The sequence below is a fragment of the Coregonus lavaretus genome (genome assembly GCF_964263955.1).
Source record: "Coregonus lavaretus genome assembly, chromosome: 30".
In the NCBI taxonomy this organism is placed as follows: Eukaryota; Metazoa; Chordata; class Actinopteri; order Salmoniformes; family Salmonidae; genus Coregonus; species Coregonus lavaretus.
This window is the reverse complement of record NC_140017.1, coordinates 31,954,788-31,974,057: the sequence shown is the minus strand read 5'-3', so window position 1 is coordinate 31,974,057 and position 19,270 is coordinate 31,954,788. Positions and strand designations below refer to the sequence as shown.

At 43.6% G+C, this 19,270-nt stretch overlaps 1 protein-coding gene across 1 annotated transcript in view; it reads right to left on the bottom strand.

The window, feature by feature from the left end:
- The window catches only part of LOC311105387 (chloride channel protein 2-like), a gene marked incomplete at both ends in the record, with an annotated part of 171,072 nt that overhangs the window by 86,399 nt on the left and 65,403 nt on the right, over positions 1-19,270 (bottom strand). The window contains one exon of the mRNA XM_084147532.1: positions 2,574-2,621. Coding sequence (XP_084003658.1) covers positions 2,574-2,621 — 48 coding nt within the window. The remainder of the gene's footprint in view (positions 1-2,573; positions 2,622-19,270) is intronic.

The following is a 19,270-nucleotide window of genomic DNA, read 5'->3' as shown; positions in this document are numbered from 1 at the left end:
CTAACTGTAAATCGCTCTGGATAAGAGCGTCTGCGAAATGACTAAAATGTAAAACTTGATAAAATTACATATATTCCTTGGGGGGAGGGGGGATTCCTAGGCAACTAAAGACTCATTTTCTACAACACCTTCGGACTTCCCAACTCTGACGTCACCCCATTGAAGTTTACATTTTTAAAATGGTTAAAGGAGAATCTTTTTTACAACCAAATCTCTTTTGTTGATGTAAATGGCATGTTATAGAAGGGCCCATTCACTTTTTTAGCGAGTTCACTTGTTGAGAAACTTACCCCAACCAGCGATTCATTTCCTCATCCTTGTTGTGCAGTTTGGCAGGCTCTGAAAAACACCCAAATACAGTGCATTCGGAAAGTATTCAGACTCCTTCGACACATTTTGTTAAGTTACAGACTTATTCTAAAATGGATTAAATAAAAACAAATCCTCAATCTACACACAATACTCCATAATGACAAAGTGAAAACAGGTTTTTAGAAACTTTAGCAAATTCATAAAAAATTAAAAAACTGGAAATACCTTATTTACATAAGTATTCAGACTCTTTGCTAGTCAGGATCGAGGGAAAGATTAACGGACCAAAGTACAAAGAGATCCTTGATGAAAACCTGCTCCAGAGCGCTCAGGACCTCAGACTAGGGCGAAGGTTCACCTTCCAACAGGACAACAACCCTAAGCACACAGCCAAGACAACGCAGGAGTAGCTTCGGGACAAGTCTCTGAATGTCCTTGAGTGGCCCAGCCAGAGCCCAGACTTGAACCCGATCGAACATCTATTGGAGAGACCTGAAAATAGCTGCGCAGCAACGCTCCCCATCCAACCCGAACAAGCTTGAGAGGATCTGCAGAGAAGAATGGGAGAAACTCCCCAAATACAGGTGTGTCAAGCTTGTAGCGTCATACCCAAGAAGACTTGAAGGTGTAATTGCTGCCAAAGGTGCGTCAAGAAAGTACTGAGTAAAGGGTCTGAATACTTATGTAAATGTAATATTTCCGTTTTGTTTGCAAACATTTCTAAAAACCAGTTTTTGCTTTGTCATTATGTGTTATTGTGTGTAGATTAATGAGGGGGAAAAAACAATTTAATACATTTTAGAATAAGGCTGTAATGTAACATAATGTGGAAAAAGTCAAGGGGTCTGAATACTTTCCGAAAGCACTGTATGTCCTTTTTGAAATGGAATTGCTCTCCGTATAGTGATGCAGCTCTTTAGACGTTGTACACATAACATTGTAATTCCGACCTTTATCCGCAATGTTATATTCCATTTTGTTGCAACTCGAGAGATACCTCACCGTCCATTCTACAGGTAACTGCCAAAATAAAGGAAACACTTGAGTAAATGAGGGATACAAAGTATATTGAAAGCAGGTGCTTCCACACAGGAAGTTCAAGATACTTGTAGACTTTATGCCAAAGGCAAGTTTCCTTTATTATGGTAGTTACCTGTAGCAGCAGGCTACACAGAACAGAACAGCTGGATAGAGGAAATGGCTCAAGTCGCACAAAATAGAATATAACGTTGCGGACAATTTCACGTGTCCAACTTCTAAAGACCTGCATCACTATAGTGACCGTTTCCGTTTCTAAAATGGTGTATTTGGGTGTTTTTGGAGCATATGTTAATATGTTTTTTCAGAGCCCCAGTACTGCACAACGAGGATGAGGAAATGAAATCGCTGGTTGCGGTAAGTTTCTCAAAAACAAGGGAAAATGAAAAAAGGTGTCTGGACCCTTCTATAACATGGCATTTGCATAATTTTTTTTTTTAGATTTGGTTAAAAAAATAAAATAAAAATAAAAATAAAAATATCCTTTAAGGTAAGGGTTATGGTTTAGGGTAGGGACATCCCAAGGATCCAGGAATGTGCTAACCCTTGTTTCAGCAAGAGGCAACAAAGTTTAATCATGTTACCTCAGAAACTGACTCAAACGCACGAATGCCCGGCCGTCCTGTCTTCAGTCTATTTTTTCTCTTTTAAACCCACCCGGTTATGACAGTTATTTTATTTTTATGACGGTATTCATCCATAACCGTCATTTCCACAGTAATTGTGCCAGCCTTACTTCAACCTGTTACTGACATACACACACCTATGTCACTATACTTTCTGGGGACCAAGAATTTATTCCCATTCAAAAAATAAAATCCCCTAATCTTAAACCTACCTAATCCCTTAGCCTAAAATTGCCTTTTTACAAGTGAGGACCAGCAAAATGTTCTCACTTATCTTAATTTTAGTTGGTTTGCTATTCTTGTGAGGGCTACTGGTACTCACACGTATAGTAAAACGTACACACACACACACACACACACACACACACACACACACACACACACAGCATCATAAAAAAAACACTTTGAAGCCTTCACAATGAGACAGACAGATGGTGTTGTTGTTTAATTGATGGCATTATTAATGGGGGGGGGGGGGCGGGGGGATTAGGACCCACCTTGAATGTGTTTAATACGGTTCAGTAGGTATTATTATTGTTTAATAATGTTTTAATACGTTAGGATGTGGTGATAATCATAATGGTTGTTTGGGTTTACCAGATAGAAAGTCCCGGGGTGGAGCCTGAGTGTAGGGATACCCTGACCCTGGGGACAAACCACACAACACAGTTAGGGAAAGAGTGTGTGTGTTCATGGGTGTGTGCATGCGGGAAGGCATATCTATCTATCTCACAGTACAGTACATATTTCAATACAAAGCAGTGTTTTCATGATGTGACCAGGAAGAACCCCTGGCCCTACATATTACATACAGGTAACTGCCAAAATAAAGGAAACACGTGAGTAAATGAGGGATACAAAGTATATTGAGAGCAGGTGCTTCCACACAGGTGTGGTTCCAGAGTTAATTAAGCAAATAACATCCCATTATGCTTAGGGTCATGTATAAAAATGCTGGGCAGGCCATTATTTTGGCTACCATGGCTATGGCCCCATAGGATGACAATGCCCCCATCCACAGGGCACGAGTGGTCACTGAATGGTTTGATGAGCATGAAAATGATACAAACCATATGTGCCGTCTCAGTCACCAGATCTCCACCCAATTGAACATTTATGGGAGATTCTGTAGCGGCGCCTGAGACAGCGTTTTCCACCTCCATCAACAAAACACCAAATTATGGAATTTCTCACGGAATAATGGTGTCTTCATCTCTCCAATAGAGTTCCAGACACTTGTAGAATCTATGCCAAGGTGCATTGAAGCCATTCTGGCTCATGGTGGCCCACGCCTTATTCAAAACACTACGTTGGCGTTTCCTTTATTTTGGCAGATACCTATATGTGTATGTTTAAATCCACCACGGCTCTTCAGGATGGCTGGGACCTAAGAGGAGAGTCAGTGGTCAAGGAGAAACAGAGGCAGAACAAACAAGAGACACTGAGTTAACAAACAAGAGAGCAAGAGAACAGAGGGACGGATAAGAGAGGGAGGAGGCTAGGGAGCAATATTGCGGGAGAGAGAGAGAGAGAGAGAAAGAGGATGATAAGCTCAGAGGAGACAAAGTAGAAATACAGCAAGAGAAAAAAAAGAGGGAGGTACTGAAAGAAAGAGGTAGAGAGGAATTGAGGGAGAAATACTGCAAGAGAGTGAGAGACAAAAGGAGGAGAGGGAGGAAAAAAAAGAGAGGATATGGAAATCTGCGATCCTGCAAGAGAGAGAGGAAGGTAGGTAGTTCAATATTGTGTAATGACTGACTTGGCAGAGTACAGCTACATTCTAAGCTAGGAGAAACAGAGGCAAATAAATCAAAAGAAACAGAATGCTGCAGCCTGCCTGGTGTTCAACCTTCACAAATTCTCCCATGTCACCCCGCTCTCCTCCGTACACTCCACTGGCTTCCAGTCGCAGAGCGCACCCACTACAAGACCATGGTGCTTGCCTACGGAGCAGCAAGCCCCTCCCTACCTTCAGGCTCTGCTCAAACCCTACACCCCAAACCGTTCTGCCACCTCAGGTCTCTTGTACTCCCAACCCTACGGCTCCCGCTCAGCCTAAATCAAATCAAGCTTTATTTATACAGCACATTTCAGACATGGAATGCAACAGAATGGGCTTCACAGAAAAAAATGAATACACTGAACAAAAATATAAAAACGCAACATGCAACAATTTCAAAGATTTTACTGAGTTACAGTTCATATAAGGAAATCAGTCAATTGAAATAAATTAATTAGGCCCTAATCTATGGAATGACTGGGAATACAGATATGCATCTGTTGGTCACAGATACATAAAAAAAAAAAGTAGGGACGTGGATCAGAAAACCAGTCAGTATATGGTGTGACCACCATTTGCCTCATGCAGCGCGACACACCTCCACATAGTTGGAGGTGTGTCGCACAGCCATTGAAGAGGAGTGGGACAACATTCCACAGGCCACAATCAACAGCCTGATCAACTATGTGGAGGTGTGGGAACTGGAACATGCTGTCATACACGTCGATCCAGAGCATTCCAAACATGCTCAATAGGTGACATGTCTGGTGAGTATGCAGGCCATGGAAGAACTGGGACATTTTCAGCTTCCAGGAATTGTGTACAGATCCTTGCCACATAGGGCTGTGCATTATCATGCTGAAACCTGAGGTGATGGCGGCGGATAAATGGCACGACAATGGACCTCAGGATCTCGTCATCTGCCCGGTACAGTTGAAACCGGGATTCATCTGTGAAGAGCACACTTCCCAGCGTGCCAGTGGCCACCGAAGGAGAGCATTTGCCCACTGAAGTCAGAACTGCAGTCAGGTCAAGACCCTGGTGTGGATGACGAGCACACAGATGAGCTTCCCTGGGACGGTTTCTGACAGTTTGTGCAAAAATTATTTGGTTATGCAAACCAACAGTTTCATCAGCTGGGCTCAGACAATCCAGCAGGTGAAGAAGCCGGATGTGGAGGCCCTGGGCTGGCCTGGTTACACGTGGTCTGCGGTTGTGAGGCCGTTTGGACGTACTGACAAATTCTCTGAATGAACATTACATTCTCTGGCAACAGCTCTGGTGGACATTCCTGCAGTCAGCATGCCAATTGCACACTCCCTCAAAACTTGACACATCTGTGGCATTGTGTTGTGTGACAAAACTGCACATTTTAGTTGCCTTTTATTGTCCCCAGCACAAGCTGCACCTTCGTAATGATCATGCTGTTTAAATCAGCTTCTTGATAATCCATCCACCGGACAGGTGGGGAATATCCAGGGAAAGGAGAAATGCACACTAACAGGAATGTAAACAAAACAAATGTGCACAACATTTGAGAGAAATAAGCTTTGTGCGTATTGGAACATTTCTGGGATCTTTTATTTCAGCTCATGAAACATGGGACCACACATTACATGTAGCATTTATATTTTTGTTCAGTATAAAAAACAATTTAAATAAAAACTGAAAAACACTACATAGCCAAAAGTATGTGGACACCTGCTTGTCTTACATCTCATTCCAAAATCATGGGCTTTAATAATGAGTTGGTCCCCACTTTGCTGCTATAACAGCATCCACTCTTTTGGGATTGCTTTCTACTAGATGTTGGAACATTGCTGTGGGACTTGCTTCCATTCAGCCACAAGAGCGTTAGGGAGGTCGGGCACTGATGTTGGCCGGTTAAGCCTGGCTCGCATTGGCTTTCCAATTCATCCCAAAGGTGTTCGATGGGGTTGAGGTCAGGGCTCTGTGCAGGCCAGTCAAGTTTTTCCACACTGATCTCAACAAACCATTTCTGTATGGACCTCGCTTTGTGCACAGGGGCTTTGTCATGTTGAAACAGCAAAGGGCCTTCCCCAAACTGTTGCCACAAAGTTGGAAGCACAGAATCGTCTAGAATCTCATTGTATGCTGTAGCGTTACGATTTCCCTTCACTTAAACTAAGGGGCCTAGACCGAAAAACAGCCCCATACCATTATTCCTCCTCCACCAAACTTTACAGTTGGCACTATGCATTCGGGCAGGTAGCGTTCTCCTGGCATCCGCCAAACCCAGATTCGTCAGTCGGACTGCCAGTTGGTGAAGCGTGATTAATCACTCCAGAGAACGCGTTTCCACTGCTTCAGAGTCCAATGCTGGCGAGCTTTACACCACTCCAGCCGACACGTGCATTGCGCTACGAGTTTCAGCACTCGCCGGTCCCGTTCTGTGAGCTTCTGAGGCCTACCACTTCGCGGCTGAGCCGTTGTTGCTCCTAGACTTTTCCACTTCACAATAAGAGCACTTACAGTTGACCGGGGCAGCTCTAGCAGGGAAGAAATTTGACAAACTGACTTGTTGGAAAGGTGGCATCCTATGACGGTGCCATGTTGAAAGTCATGGAGCTCTTCAGTACGGGCCATTCTACTGCCAATGTTTGTCTATGGAGATTGCATGGCTGTGTGCTCGATTATATACACCTGTCAGCAACGAGTGTGGCTGAAATAGCCAAATCCACTAACTTGAAGGGGTGTCCACATTTACGACACAACAAACATAAGAACGACTAAAAAGCACCCTGAGGAAAAGCAAAGCTAAAAAGGTGTGTTTTAAGATCTCTTTTAAATATGTCCACAGTTCCGGCCCCACTCAGGTTCTCTGGCAGGCTATTCCAGAGGCTGGGAGCATAAAAACTAAAGGCTGCCTCTCTATGCCTCTTGGTCCCAGGCTTTGGGATAGTTAAAAGGCCAATGCCAGAGGACCTGAGGGAGCATGTCTGACATGTATTAGGGTGCACAGTCGTGGATTGATTTAAAAACCGATAGAAGAATCTTCATTTATTCTATAAAAAACTCACAGGCAGCCAGTGCAGAGCCCAGTCCAAGTGCTTTTCTGTCCTGGCACCCCAATGGTGGAACCAGCTTCCCCTTGAAGCTAGGACAGCAGAGTCTCTGCCCATCTTCTGAAAATATCTGAAGCCCTACCTCTTCAAAGAGTATTTTAAATAACCCCCCCCCCCCCCAACTAACACTTGGCTCTTTTCCCCATTACTAGCTCTGACTTTGCTGATAGCTACTTTGAGGGAAAATGTACTGACTATGACTGTGATGTGGTTGTCCCACCTAGCCATCTTAAGATGAATGCACTAATTGTATAAGAGCGTCTGCTAAATGACTAACATGTAAACAAAGAAAGACAGAAGAGAAAGGAGGCTAGGGAGCAACATTGCAGGAGTGAGAGAGAGAGAGAGAGAGAGAGAGAGAGAGAGAGAGAGAGAGACAGAGACAGAGAGACAGACAGAGAGAGACAGAGAGAGACAGAGAGAGAGAGACAGAGAGAGACAGAGAGAGAGAGACAGAGAGAGAGACAGAGGAGGATAAGCACAGAGAGAAGACAAAGGAGCAATACAGCAAGAGAGAGAAAAGAGGGAGAGAGGTAGAGACTGGAATTGAGGTAGAAATACCACAAGACAGGGAGAGGTAGAAAGAAGGAGAAAAAGACGGAAAGCAAATCAGCAAGTGAGAGGGCGGTAGGTAGTTCAATATTGCGTAATGGCTGACTTGGCAGAGTAGAGCTACACTCTATAAGCTATTCACAATGAGAGTGCCCCATTAACACACATCAAAGCACAAACTCAAACACACTCAGGGTTGTATGCTACAAGTGAGGACAGAAACCCATGCTAGCACATTCACCTTCACCCAGGTTGAGTCATTCAGAGGTGTGTGTGTGTGTGTGTAGGTGAGGGATGGAGGGGGATAGACACATGTTCTAGATCACAAATAATGACTAATTAATCAAACAAAAACACTCCAATCATGGGACATTATAATGTATGCATGCACACACACAGGTATTTGACTTTAGCACAGGACTCCGTGTCCCTTCTGTCATGTATAAATGGGTGCACATACATCGTATTACGCGACGCTAGCTCAATCAATTCACAGTAAATCTCCTATATAATATTAGTGTACTGGTAATGTCAAAACTGAACAAACCTTATAATAGAAAGGAAAGGACAGGCAGAGAGTGGGAGGAGTCTTTACTGTGGGAACTAAAGCAGAAAATTTGAGACGAGGAGAAAAGACTAGAGAGAAAATGTGTGTGTGTGTGGATTGGCCTGTCAGTGTGTAAAGCTCTCAGCTCACTGGTGATTAGTGTAATAACTCAGGAACAGGGGCTCAGAGTGAAGGATGGAGGGAGAGAGAGGAGGAACAAACAGAATAATGCATCAACAACCCTCCCGTCAGCAAACATGTTGTTCTCCTCCACTCCCTCTCTCCTCTTCTGCAGAAAGAAATAAACAGATTATATTTCAGAAGATAAGGAGAGAGGGAGGGGAGAGTGAGGGAGGGGGGAGTGAGGGAGGGGTCAAGGGAGCTGTGACGTCTCACAGACAGGAAGGATGGCGGAGAACAACAGTGGAGTGAAGACAGGAGAGTTGGAGAGTAAGGGAATAAGAATGAAACAGAGACAAGTAGAGAGATGAGGGAAAAAGGAGGGATGGAAAGGAAGAAAGGAAATATAGTTCACATGTTGTCAACAATCCTTTGATTGTAAGCCAACCCCACCTGTTAAATTGTACATTTTAGTAATTTAGCAGACGCTCTTATCCAGAGCGACTTACAGGAGCAATTAGGGTTAAGTGCCTTGCTCAAGGGCACAGACAGATTTTTCACCTAGTCGGCTCAGGGATTAGAACCAGCGACCTTTCGGTTACTGGCACAACGCTCTTAACCACTAAGCTACTTGCCGCCCACAGGTATTCACAGGCCCTAGTCCCCTTGGTTACCTGTGTGTGTGTGTGTGTGTGTGTTCCATCCTGACTTGGCCAGTAGGAGAATGTGAGTGACGTACACCCCCCCCCCCCCCCCCCCACAGTGCGTCAGCATAGCGTCCCGACAGGACACACTCATGTGTTTCACATGAATATTCAAAGTGTGTACACAGTATGATTTTTTTTTTAAAGGGACAAAACAGCATGGTGTCTTAAGTGCATGACTAACTAAGCATTGGCATCAACTCCAAGTTAAGAGACAATTTTTAAGAGAAGAAAACAAACATGCCGACCTAAAAGAAAGAGAAGGACTCAAATAAGTATAAAGGCAGTTTCATTTTTCAACAGTGCTGAGAAATAGCAAGTGGAAACTCTTAGGAAATCTGGGTCTTTCTGATGGTTGTGTACAGTACAGCATGTGTTTGTTCTATCAAAGCAGTGCAAAATAAAGTCAGGTCCAAAATGATTGGCACCCTTGATAAAGATGACCAAAAAAGCCTGTATAAAATAAATACAAAGACTGAGCAATATTGTATGCTCAAAATATTGGGATATTATATTATACTAATACAATTGCTCAGAGAAAGAGATTTTGTTTAACAAGTACTATTTTTTTCAGACGCCAAATCCACCACTAGGGTGCACACAGCCGGAGAGCTCTATTTCTATGTCATCTGACCATAGCACTGGTTCCAATCCAAATGCCAATGCCGTTTAGCAAACTGCAGGCATTTACATTTGGTGATGACATGAAAAGAGCTCTTTGGCCATGCACACCGAAGGTGGGTTTGGAATAGAAAATAGGAATCATATGCAGAAAAGAACCCCATACCTACTGTAAAATATGGTGGTGGATCTTTGATGTTATGGGGCTGTTTTTCTTCCACTGGTCCTGGGGCCCTTGTTAAGGTGAAAGGCATCATGAACTTTGCCCAGTACCAGGACATTTAAGCCAGAAACCTGGTTGCCTCTGCCAGGAGGCTGAAACTACAAGTGGATCTTCCAGCAAGATCATTTTGATCCCCATCTTTTTTAGATTACATTCGACTACTTGTTAAACAAACATTTCTAATTTCTATTAGTATACAATAATATACATTTCCCTTTTTTTCCCTCATACAATATAGCTCAGTATTTGTATTATTTATTTTATACAGTCTTCTTTGCTAATCTTTATCCAGGACCTGGCTCACTCACACACACCTCAACTTTTGCCTCTGAATTTCTATATCACAGAGGGGAGAAGAGACCATCATGTGGTCCGAGTGGAAAACAGGAGACAGTAGATAGAGTGAGAGAATGAGTGGAATAAATACAGGGAAAAGACAGGTTGTGTTCTGGCTGATGAGAGGGGAGAGGAAACAGCCGTAGTCCATCTGGGGTTGGCATGGCGATATGATGCAAGTGACAGCAGCACAGCCATGTCATCCGTTTGTTCCCATGACAACCCATTTGTCCATCTCCTGCCTGGCCCTATCAGCCTCTTCACTAGCCTGTCTATCCCAGAATGCCTTTCACCACACCACCAGAGGGGTGGGGAGAGAGACACAGACAGACAGAGAGACAGAGACAGAGATGCAGCAAGGGATGGGAAGAAGAGGGGGACTGAGGGAGGGGAGGATGATGACAGAGAGGAGGGCTGAGCAGCATGGTCGCCTGGTGCCAGCTAGTAGCCATGGTGACGTGTGGCGCCTTGCCGCGCTCCTACTGACATCACACCTGTTGCAGGGAAAAACGTGTGTGTGTGTGTGTGTGTGTAAGTTTTTGGAACCAATTAAATAACATAGTGACCCCCCTGAGTACAGAGAGGAGTTGGTGGACAGCTGGGATCTATGAATATACCCAAACACAGAGCCAAGAGCTGAGGGAGGGGGGGGGGGAGAGAGCGAGAGGAGAGAGCGAGAGAGCGAGGGGGCAGAGAGAGCGGGCGAGAGAGGGGGGAGAGATAGAGGGGAGAGAGGGGGGAGAGATAGGGGGGAGAGAAAGGAGGGGGGAGAGAGAAGTGTAGAGAAAGACAGAACAGAGGAAGAGAGACTGTCACAGTGATATTCCTCTGAAAAAAACAGCTGCAGATGGTGTGTGTGTTTGAGTGGGTGTATGTGTGTGGTGTTTGAGTGCGTGTCCTAGGATGATGTACCTTCTTGGGGACATGTGACATCAATAGCAGCAGGCTTGAGTGACAGCACCCTGAGCCCCCCCCCAAGAAGAAAGAGCGAGTGAAAGTTTCTGACTGTGTGTGTGTGTGCGTGCGTATGTGTGTTGTGACAGCTAGTCCAGTCAGCTCGTCTCTGAATATTTCATGCCTGTTCTCATGGCTGAGCTCTTTTAACAGAATTCATTACACAACAATCCCCCATTTCTCACACACACACACACCGAACATACACTACATTACCAAAAGTATGTGGACACCTGCTCGTCAAACATCTCATTCCAAAATCATGGGCATTAATATGGAGTTGATCCCCCCCCCTTTGCTGCTATAACAGATGATTTTCACTCGCTACGTGCTTCAGCACTCGGTTGTCCCGTTCTGTGTGCTTGTGTGGCCTACCACTTCGCGGCTGAGCCGTTGTTGCTCCTAGACATTTCTACTTCACAATAACACCACATACAGTTGACCTGGGTAGCTCTAGCAGGGCAGAAATTTGACAAACTGACTTGTTGGAAAGGTGGCATTCTACGACGGTGCCATGTTTGTCTATGGCGATTGCACGGCTGTGAGCTAGATTTTATACACCTGTCAGCAACCGGGTGTGGCTGAAATAGCCAAATTCAATCATTTGCAAGGGTGTCCACATACTTTTGTATATATATATATATATATATATATATATATATATATATATATATATATATATATATATATATATATATATATATATATATATATATATATATATATATATATATATATATATATATATACATACACACACACACTTGTGTAAGCACTACTTCACATTTCTCCCTCTCTTAACCGCAATCTGGAGTGGATGGCCTTAAATCAGTTTTTTTTAAATTACATCTCCAAAATGTCAAAATAATTAACGTAATTAAAATCGGTTGTGAACTTTTGATTAGTAAAACAGTAAAATAAGACTATCAAGCTATCATATCCTAATAATATCAAAAGAGAGAGAGAAACTCAGAGAATTGTGTGTGTTCCCCCGTCCTGACTGTCCCCAGCCTTGCTGACCGTAGCTGATCCTAGCTACCGTAACCAAACCTCTGTGGTTGAGATTTCACCCTGTATCCCTGGTAACGCAACACCGCGGTAACACAGAACCAGCCTGTATTATTTCAGCCTCACTCTCCCTCCCTCTTGTACTCTCTCCGTTTCTCTTTTTCAACCAAGGGTTCCGCTCTCCATCCTCCTGCTCTGTATTTCAGCCCCATCTTTGGTTGTTCTTTGGCTCAATTCTGCCCCCTGCTGGGATATCTATGCATTAGCAACCCTTCCACTTCACTTTGTGTGATATAATGTACTTGTAAAATGTGCCATATAGAAGTAACATTTTATTGATAGGTGTTCAGTGTGTTCTTTAAATAATGCTAATTTGAAGAGACAATCCATGCTGCGATGTTCTGCTAATGTCATTACCAAACGTTCTCCTCTAGATAGGCAATTACACACACCTCAGCTATCTGTATAGAGCTGTCACATAGACAGAGGCCCATCACTGCAGCTCATCATGAACACACACACACACACACACACACACACACCTCCCAAGAGTGCTAGGCTAGAACAGTGTGATGAGAGGATAGAGACTCTGCAACAACATTCAGCTTCATTTACCAGGAGGAAATCAATGAGCAACATATATAATCTGTGTGTGTGTGTGTGTGTGTGTGTGTGTGTGTGTATATATAGTGAGAGTGAGAGTTTGTGTGAGAAAGCGAGCAGTAATGAAAACAAAGATTCTGCCGAGCTAGGCAGAGGTGTCTTTTGTCGTGTGTGAGACAGTAACACAGTGACAGAATAAACCACCGTATCTCCCTCTACAGCTAATGTCACAGAGCAGAGGGTGTGTGTGTGTGTGTGTGTGTGTGTGTGTGATATCTGGTTTTAACTGGGAATGAAGAATTCATCAGTTGCATCGCGTCCCCGGTCAAAACAGAGTGGTGAGAGGTTGAAGGGAGGCTGAGAGAGAGCTTTAGCTGAGTCAACCCTATACAGCCTCAACACTGGGAACTAATCACTGAGATGGGAGCTGAGAAGCACACACACACACACACACACACACACACACACACACCTCTCCCTCAACCTCTCTTGCAGTATTTCAGATGTTCAGCCTCACACACACACACACGAGATTGTCACAAATAATGACTGTGCACGCACACACACCTCTACCTTGCTGCAGAAGTGAGCAGGGAAACAAATTGCAATGAGCAGGTATTAACAGTAGAGAGCACTCCATTCACATGCAATGAGCTGTGATCGGGGCGAACTCTGACACGCAAATGAGAGTTCTGTGCTTTTTTTGGTTGTGTGTGTAGTGTAATTTGTGTGTGTTTAGTGTAAATACATGTTCCATATCAACTGTCCTGCTCTATTTGTCCTGATCTCATTAACATGCACACACATACCTGATTGGACAAAGACAGGTACTGAATGTGAATGTCCCATTTATTACCAGGAACAAGTTTAACATGTGACACTTAATCCCTTCTAGCAGGGGTCTAGGGCTGGGCGATATGGCCTAAAAATCATATCTACATTTTTTCTAACTTATGCCCAAGTCCCAATATACACTGCGTGTACGAAACATTAAGACCCCCTCCCCTCCTCCCCTCCTTTTGCCCTCAGAACAGCCTCAATTCATCGGAGCAGGGACTTTCCAAGGTGTCGAAAGCGTTCCACAGGGATGCTGGCCCATGTTGACTCCAATGCTTCCCACAGTTGTGTCAAGTTGGCTGGATGTCCTTTAGGTGGACCATTCTTGATACACAAGGGAAACTGTTGAGCATGAAAAACCCAGCAGTGTTGTAGTTCTTGACACAAACGGTGAGTCTGGCATCTACTACTATACCCCGTTCAAAAGGCACTTAAATCTTTTGTCTTGCCCATTCACCCTCAGTGGCACACATACACAATCCATGTTTCAAGTGTCTTGAGGCTTAAAAATCAGTCTTTAACCGGTCTCCTCCCCTTCTACACTGATTGAAGTGGATTTAACAAGTGACATCAATAAGGGATCATAGCTTTCACCTGGATTCACCTGGTCAGTCTGTCATGGAAAGATTAGGTGTTCATAATGTTTTGTACACTAAGTGTATATCTCTATTTAAACAAGCTTTGTTGCATAATTAAAGATCAATAAAACAAGCTTTGTTGCACAATTAAAGATCAATTCACTGCATTTCAAAACAGTCAGCAATAAGCTAATGAATTCAGGGCTTGTGAAATGATACATTGGCTAAATATAAGCCTTCCACAACCATAAGACTCACTAATAATGTCATTATTTTATCAAGATAGTTTAACCTGATTTTGTTGCAGTAATCACTGATCCGGCATTCATGCCAGTCTATGAAAATGTCATTTTTGTTACAAATTTAACCAGAACCATTCACATTCCCACTAATAATTAACAACTTCTTGTAGCAGGCATTATAGAAAATTAACACAGGTCTCAATCTCTCAAGCACAAGCCCATGTGCTAGTGAATAGCCAGCTAAAATGTATATTTCAAGTCTAGCCAACTTGGATCTATTAGCTAGCAAACAAAGTAGAACTGTTATGAACACACCCTGTCCGTCTCAAACTTTTTCAACAGCATGCTAGCCTGTCCACTTTGTTTAGATGTTGAAATCAAGTGGCCTACCTGGATAAGAATATGCTTATTTCTCAGATTGAGAACGAGTTGCCAATTCCTTATATAAAAGCATATTTTTATGCTCAATGCACATTTATAAAAAAAACTGACTAGTCAGTTGGCACATAAGTCTGTGGCAATGCCACGTGTGACAGAAACTGAGCATTAATTTTCCCGAAAATCTTTTCATTCATACTCTCACTTCAGTAGGGTCTGCTCTCTCTACATTTTGGGAGTAGATACATAAAAAAGGGTATCATTAGAAAGGTTAAGATCTCCTCTATTACAGTAAACTAATGTCTCAATGTGTTTCAGTGTACATATGACCAATTCTGTTGGAACAAATCTCAAATGCAAATAGTGAGTTGGAGCTACATGTCAGAGAGGAAGACGTGATCTTTCTTCTTCGTCGTTGTAAATGTCAGCAGGAGGGGCTTGGTGTACGAGTGGGAAGGTGAACACAGCACAGAAGGAGCGAAGGAGACGAGACCAAAAAGACAACATGAGAACAAGCGGACAAACGCTCATGAAAACACTTTAAAAAAAAAAATATTTAAACTTTGATTCTTGTGATACAAGCATTTGGAATATGGTGCTAAAATACACATTTTAATTAGTTTGATTCATCACCCAGCCCTACAAGGGTCTTCAACCTTTTCTTGCCCAGGGACCCCCTCCCAGGCAAACCAGGGACCCCCATCAGACGTTAGGAGAAAAAATAAAAACACACAGTGCATTCGGAAAGTATTCAGAACCCTTCACTTTTTCCACATTGATACATTACAGCCTTATTCTAAAATTGATTAAATTGTTATTTTTCCCTCAATCTACACACAATAATCCATAATGACAAAGCAAAAACAGGTTTTTAGATAATTTTGCTAATTTATACAAATAGATATTACATTTACATAAGTATTCGCTACAAGCTTGGCACACCTGTATTTGGGGAGTTTCTCCCATTCTTCTCTGCAGATCCTCTCAAACTCTGTCAGGTTGGATGGGGAGCGTCGCTGCCCAGCTATTTTCAGGTCTCTTCAGAGATGTCGATCGGGTTTAAGTGCGGGCTCTGGCTGGGCCACTCAAGGACATTCAGAGACTTGTCCCAAAGCCACTCCTGCGTTGTCTTGGGTGTGTGCTTCCTCACAGCATGATGCTGCCACTATACCATGCTTCACCGTAGGGATGGTGCCAGGTTTCCTCCAGACGTGATGCTTGGCATTCAGGCCAAAGAGTTCAAACCTGGTATTATCAGACCAGAGAATCTTGTTTCTCATGGTCTGAGAGTCCTCTAGGTGCCTTTTGGCAAACTCCAAGCAGGCTGTCATGTGCCTTTTGCTGAGGCGTGGCTTCAGTCTGTCCACTACCATAAAGGCCTGATTGGTGGAGTGCTGCAGAGATGGTTGGGCATCTGGAAGGTTCTCCCATCGCCTCATAGGAACTCTGGAGCACGGTCAGAGTGACCATCGGGTTCTTGGTCACCTCCCTGACCAAGGCCCTTCTCCCCCGATTGCTCTAGGAAGAATCTTGGCGGTTCCAAACTTCTTCCATTTAAGAATGGATGGAGACCACTGTGTTCTTGGGGACCTTCAATGCTGCAGAAATGTTTTGGTACCCTTCCCCAGATCTGTGCCTCGACACAATCCTGTCTCGGAGCTCTACGGACAATTCCTTCCATCTCACGGCTTGGGTTTTGCTCTGACATGCACTGTGAACTGTGGGACCTTATAGACAGGTGTGTGCCTTTCTAAATCATGTCATGTCCAATCAATTGAATTTACCACAAGTGGACTGCAATCAAGTTGTAGAAACATCAAGGATGATCAATGGAAACAGGATGCACCTGAGCTAAACAGAGAACATTTCTCCAAAAAGTACAATCTTTGTCCCCATGTGCAGTTGCAAACTGTAGTCTGGCTTTTGTTAATGGCGGTTTTGGAGCAGTGGCTTCTTCCTTGCTGAGCGGCCTTTCAGGTTATGTTAATATAAGACTCGTATCAAAAAAGTGTTGGCAAATCATTCCAGGTGAAGCTGGTTGAGAGAATGCCAAGTGTGCAAAGCTGTCATCAAGGCAAAGGGTGGCTACTTTGAAGAATCTCTAATATAAAACATATTTTGATTTGTTTAACACTTTTTTGGTTACTACATGATTCCATGTGTTATTTCATAATTGGGTGTCTTCACTATTATTCTACAATGTAGAAAAATTTAAAAATAAAGAAAAACCCTTGAATGACTAGTTGTCCAAACTTTTGACTGGTACTGTATGTCTTATCAGGTGAATGATAATGGCAAGGAGAAGTAAACATTTTAAAATGAATAGATTTGGTAGTTTTTCATTATTTTGACCTCCCCACATATTATAAATTGGAAATTCTGCCTATTTTATTTATTTTTATTTTATTTCACCTTCATTTAACCAGGTAAGCCAGTTGAGAACAAGTTCTCATTTACAACTGCGACCTGGCCAAGATAAAGCAAAGCAGTGCGATAAAAACAACAGTGTTACATATGGGGTAAAACAAAACATAAAGTCAAAAATACAACAGAAAATATATATACAGTGTGTGCAAATGTAGCAAGTTATGGAGGTAAGGCAATAAATAGGCCATAGTGCAAAATAATTACAATTAGTATTAACACTGGAATGATAGATGTGCAAGAGATGATGTGCAAATAGAGATAATGGGGTGCAAATGAGCAAAATAAATAACAATATGTGGATGAGGTAGTTGGGTGGGCTAATTTCAGATGGGCTGTGTACAGGTGCAGTGATCGGTAAGGTGCTCTGACAACTGATGCTTAAAGTTAGTGAAGGAGATAAGAGTCTCCAGCTTCAGAGATTTTTGCAATTCGCTCCAGTCATTGGCAGCAGAGAACTGGAAGGAATGGCGGCCAAAGGAGGTGTTGGCTTTGGGGATGACCAGTCAGATATACCTGCTGGAGCGCATACTACGGGTGGGTGTTGCTATGGTGACCAATGAGCTAAGATAAGGCAGGGATTTGCCTAGCAGTGATTTATAGATGGCCTGGAGCCAGTGGGTTTGGCGACGAATATGTAGTGAGTACCAGCCAACAAGAGCGTACAGGTCACAATGGTGGGTAGAATATGGGGCTTTGGTGACAAAACGGATGGCACTGTGATAGACTACATCCAATTTGCTGAGTAGAGTGTTGGAAGCTATTTTGTAAATGACATCGCCGAAGTCAAGGATCGGTAGGATAGTCAGTTTTACGAGGGCATGTTTGGCAGCATGAGTGAAGGAGGCTTTGTTGCGAAATAGGAAGCCGATTCTAGATTTAACTTTGGATTGGAGATGCTTAATGTGACCTAGAGTATTTGTAGTTGTCCACATACTCTAGGTCAGACCCGTCGAGAGTAGTGATTCTAGTCGGGTGGGTGGGAGCCAGCAGCGTTCGATTGCATTTAGTTTTACTAGTGTTTAAGAGCAGTTGGAGGCTACGGAAGGAGTGTTGTATGGCATTGAAGCTTGTTTGGAGGTTTGTTAACACAGTGTCCAATGAAGGGCCAGATGTATACAAAATGGTGTCGTCTGCGTAGAGGTGGATCTGAGAGTCACCAGCAGCAAGAGCGACATCATTGATATACATGGAGAAAAGAGTCGTCCCAAGAATTGAACCCTGTGGCACCCCCATAGAGACTGCCATAGGTCCAGACAACAGGCCCTCCGATTTGACACATTGAACTCTGAGAAGTAGTTGGTGAACCAGCTAGGCAGTAATTTGAGAAACCAAGGCTATTTAGTCTGCCAATAAGAATGCGGTGGTTGACAGAGTCGAAAGCCTTGGCCAGGTCGATGAAGACGGCTGCACAGTACTGTCTATTATCGATGACGGTTATAATATCGTTTAGGACCTTGAGCGTGGCTGAGGTGCACCCATGACCAGCTCGGAAACCGGATTGCATAGCGGAGAATGTACGGAGGGATTCGAAATGGTCGGTGATCTGTTTGTTAACTTGGCTTTCAAAAACTTTCGAAAGGCAGGGCAGGATGGATATAGGTCTGTAACAGTTTGGAACTAGAGTGTCACCCCCTTTGAAGAGGGGGATGACCGCGGCAGCTTTCCAATCTCTGGGGATCTCAGACGTTATGAAAGAGAGGTTGAACAGGCTAGTAATAGGGGTTGCGACAATTTTGGCGGCTAGTTTTAGAAAGAAAGGGTCCAGATTGTCTAGCCCAGATGATTAGTAGGGGTCCAGATTTTGCAGCTCTTTCAGAACATCAGCTGTCTGAATTTGTGTGAAGGAGAAGCAGGGGGGGCATGGGCAAGTTGCAGCGGAGGGTGCAGAGCTGGTGGCCGGGGTAGTGGTAGCCAGGTGGAAAGCATGGCCAGCCGTAGCAAAATGCTTGTTGAAATTCTCGATTATTGTAGATTTATCGGTGGTGATAGTGTTTCCTAGCCTCAGTGCAGTGGGCAGCTGGGAGGAGGTGCTCTTATTCTCCATGGACTTTACAGTGTCCCAAAACTTTTTGGAGTTAGTGCTACAGGATGCACATTTGTTTGAAAAAGCTAGCCTTTGCTTTCCTAACTGCTTGTGTATATTGGTTCCTAACCTCCCTGAAAAGTTGCATATCGCGGGGGCTATTCGATGCTAATGCAGTACGCCACAGGATGTTTTTGTGCTGGTCAAGGGCAGTCAAGTCTGAGGAGAACCAGGGGCTATATCTGTTCTTAGTTCTGTATTTTTTGAATGGGGCA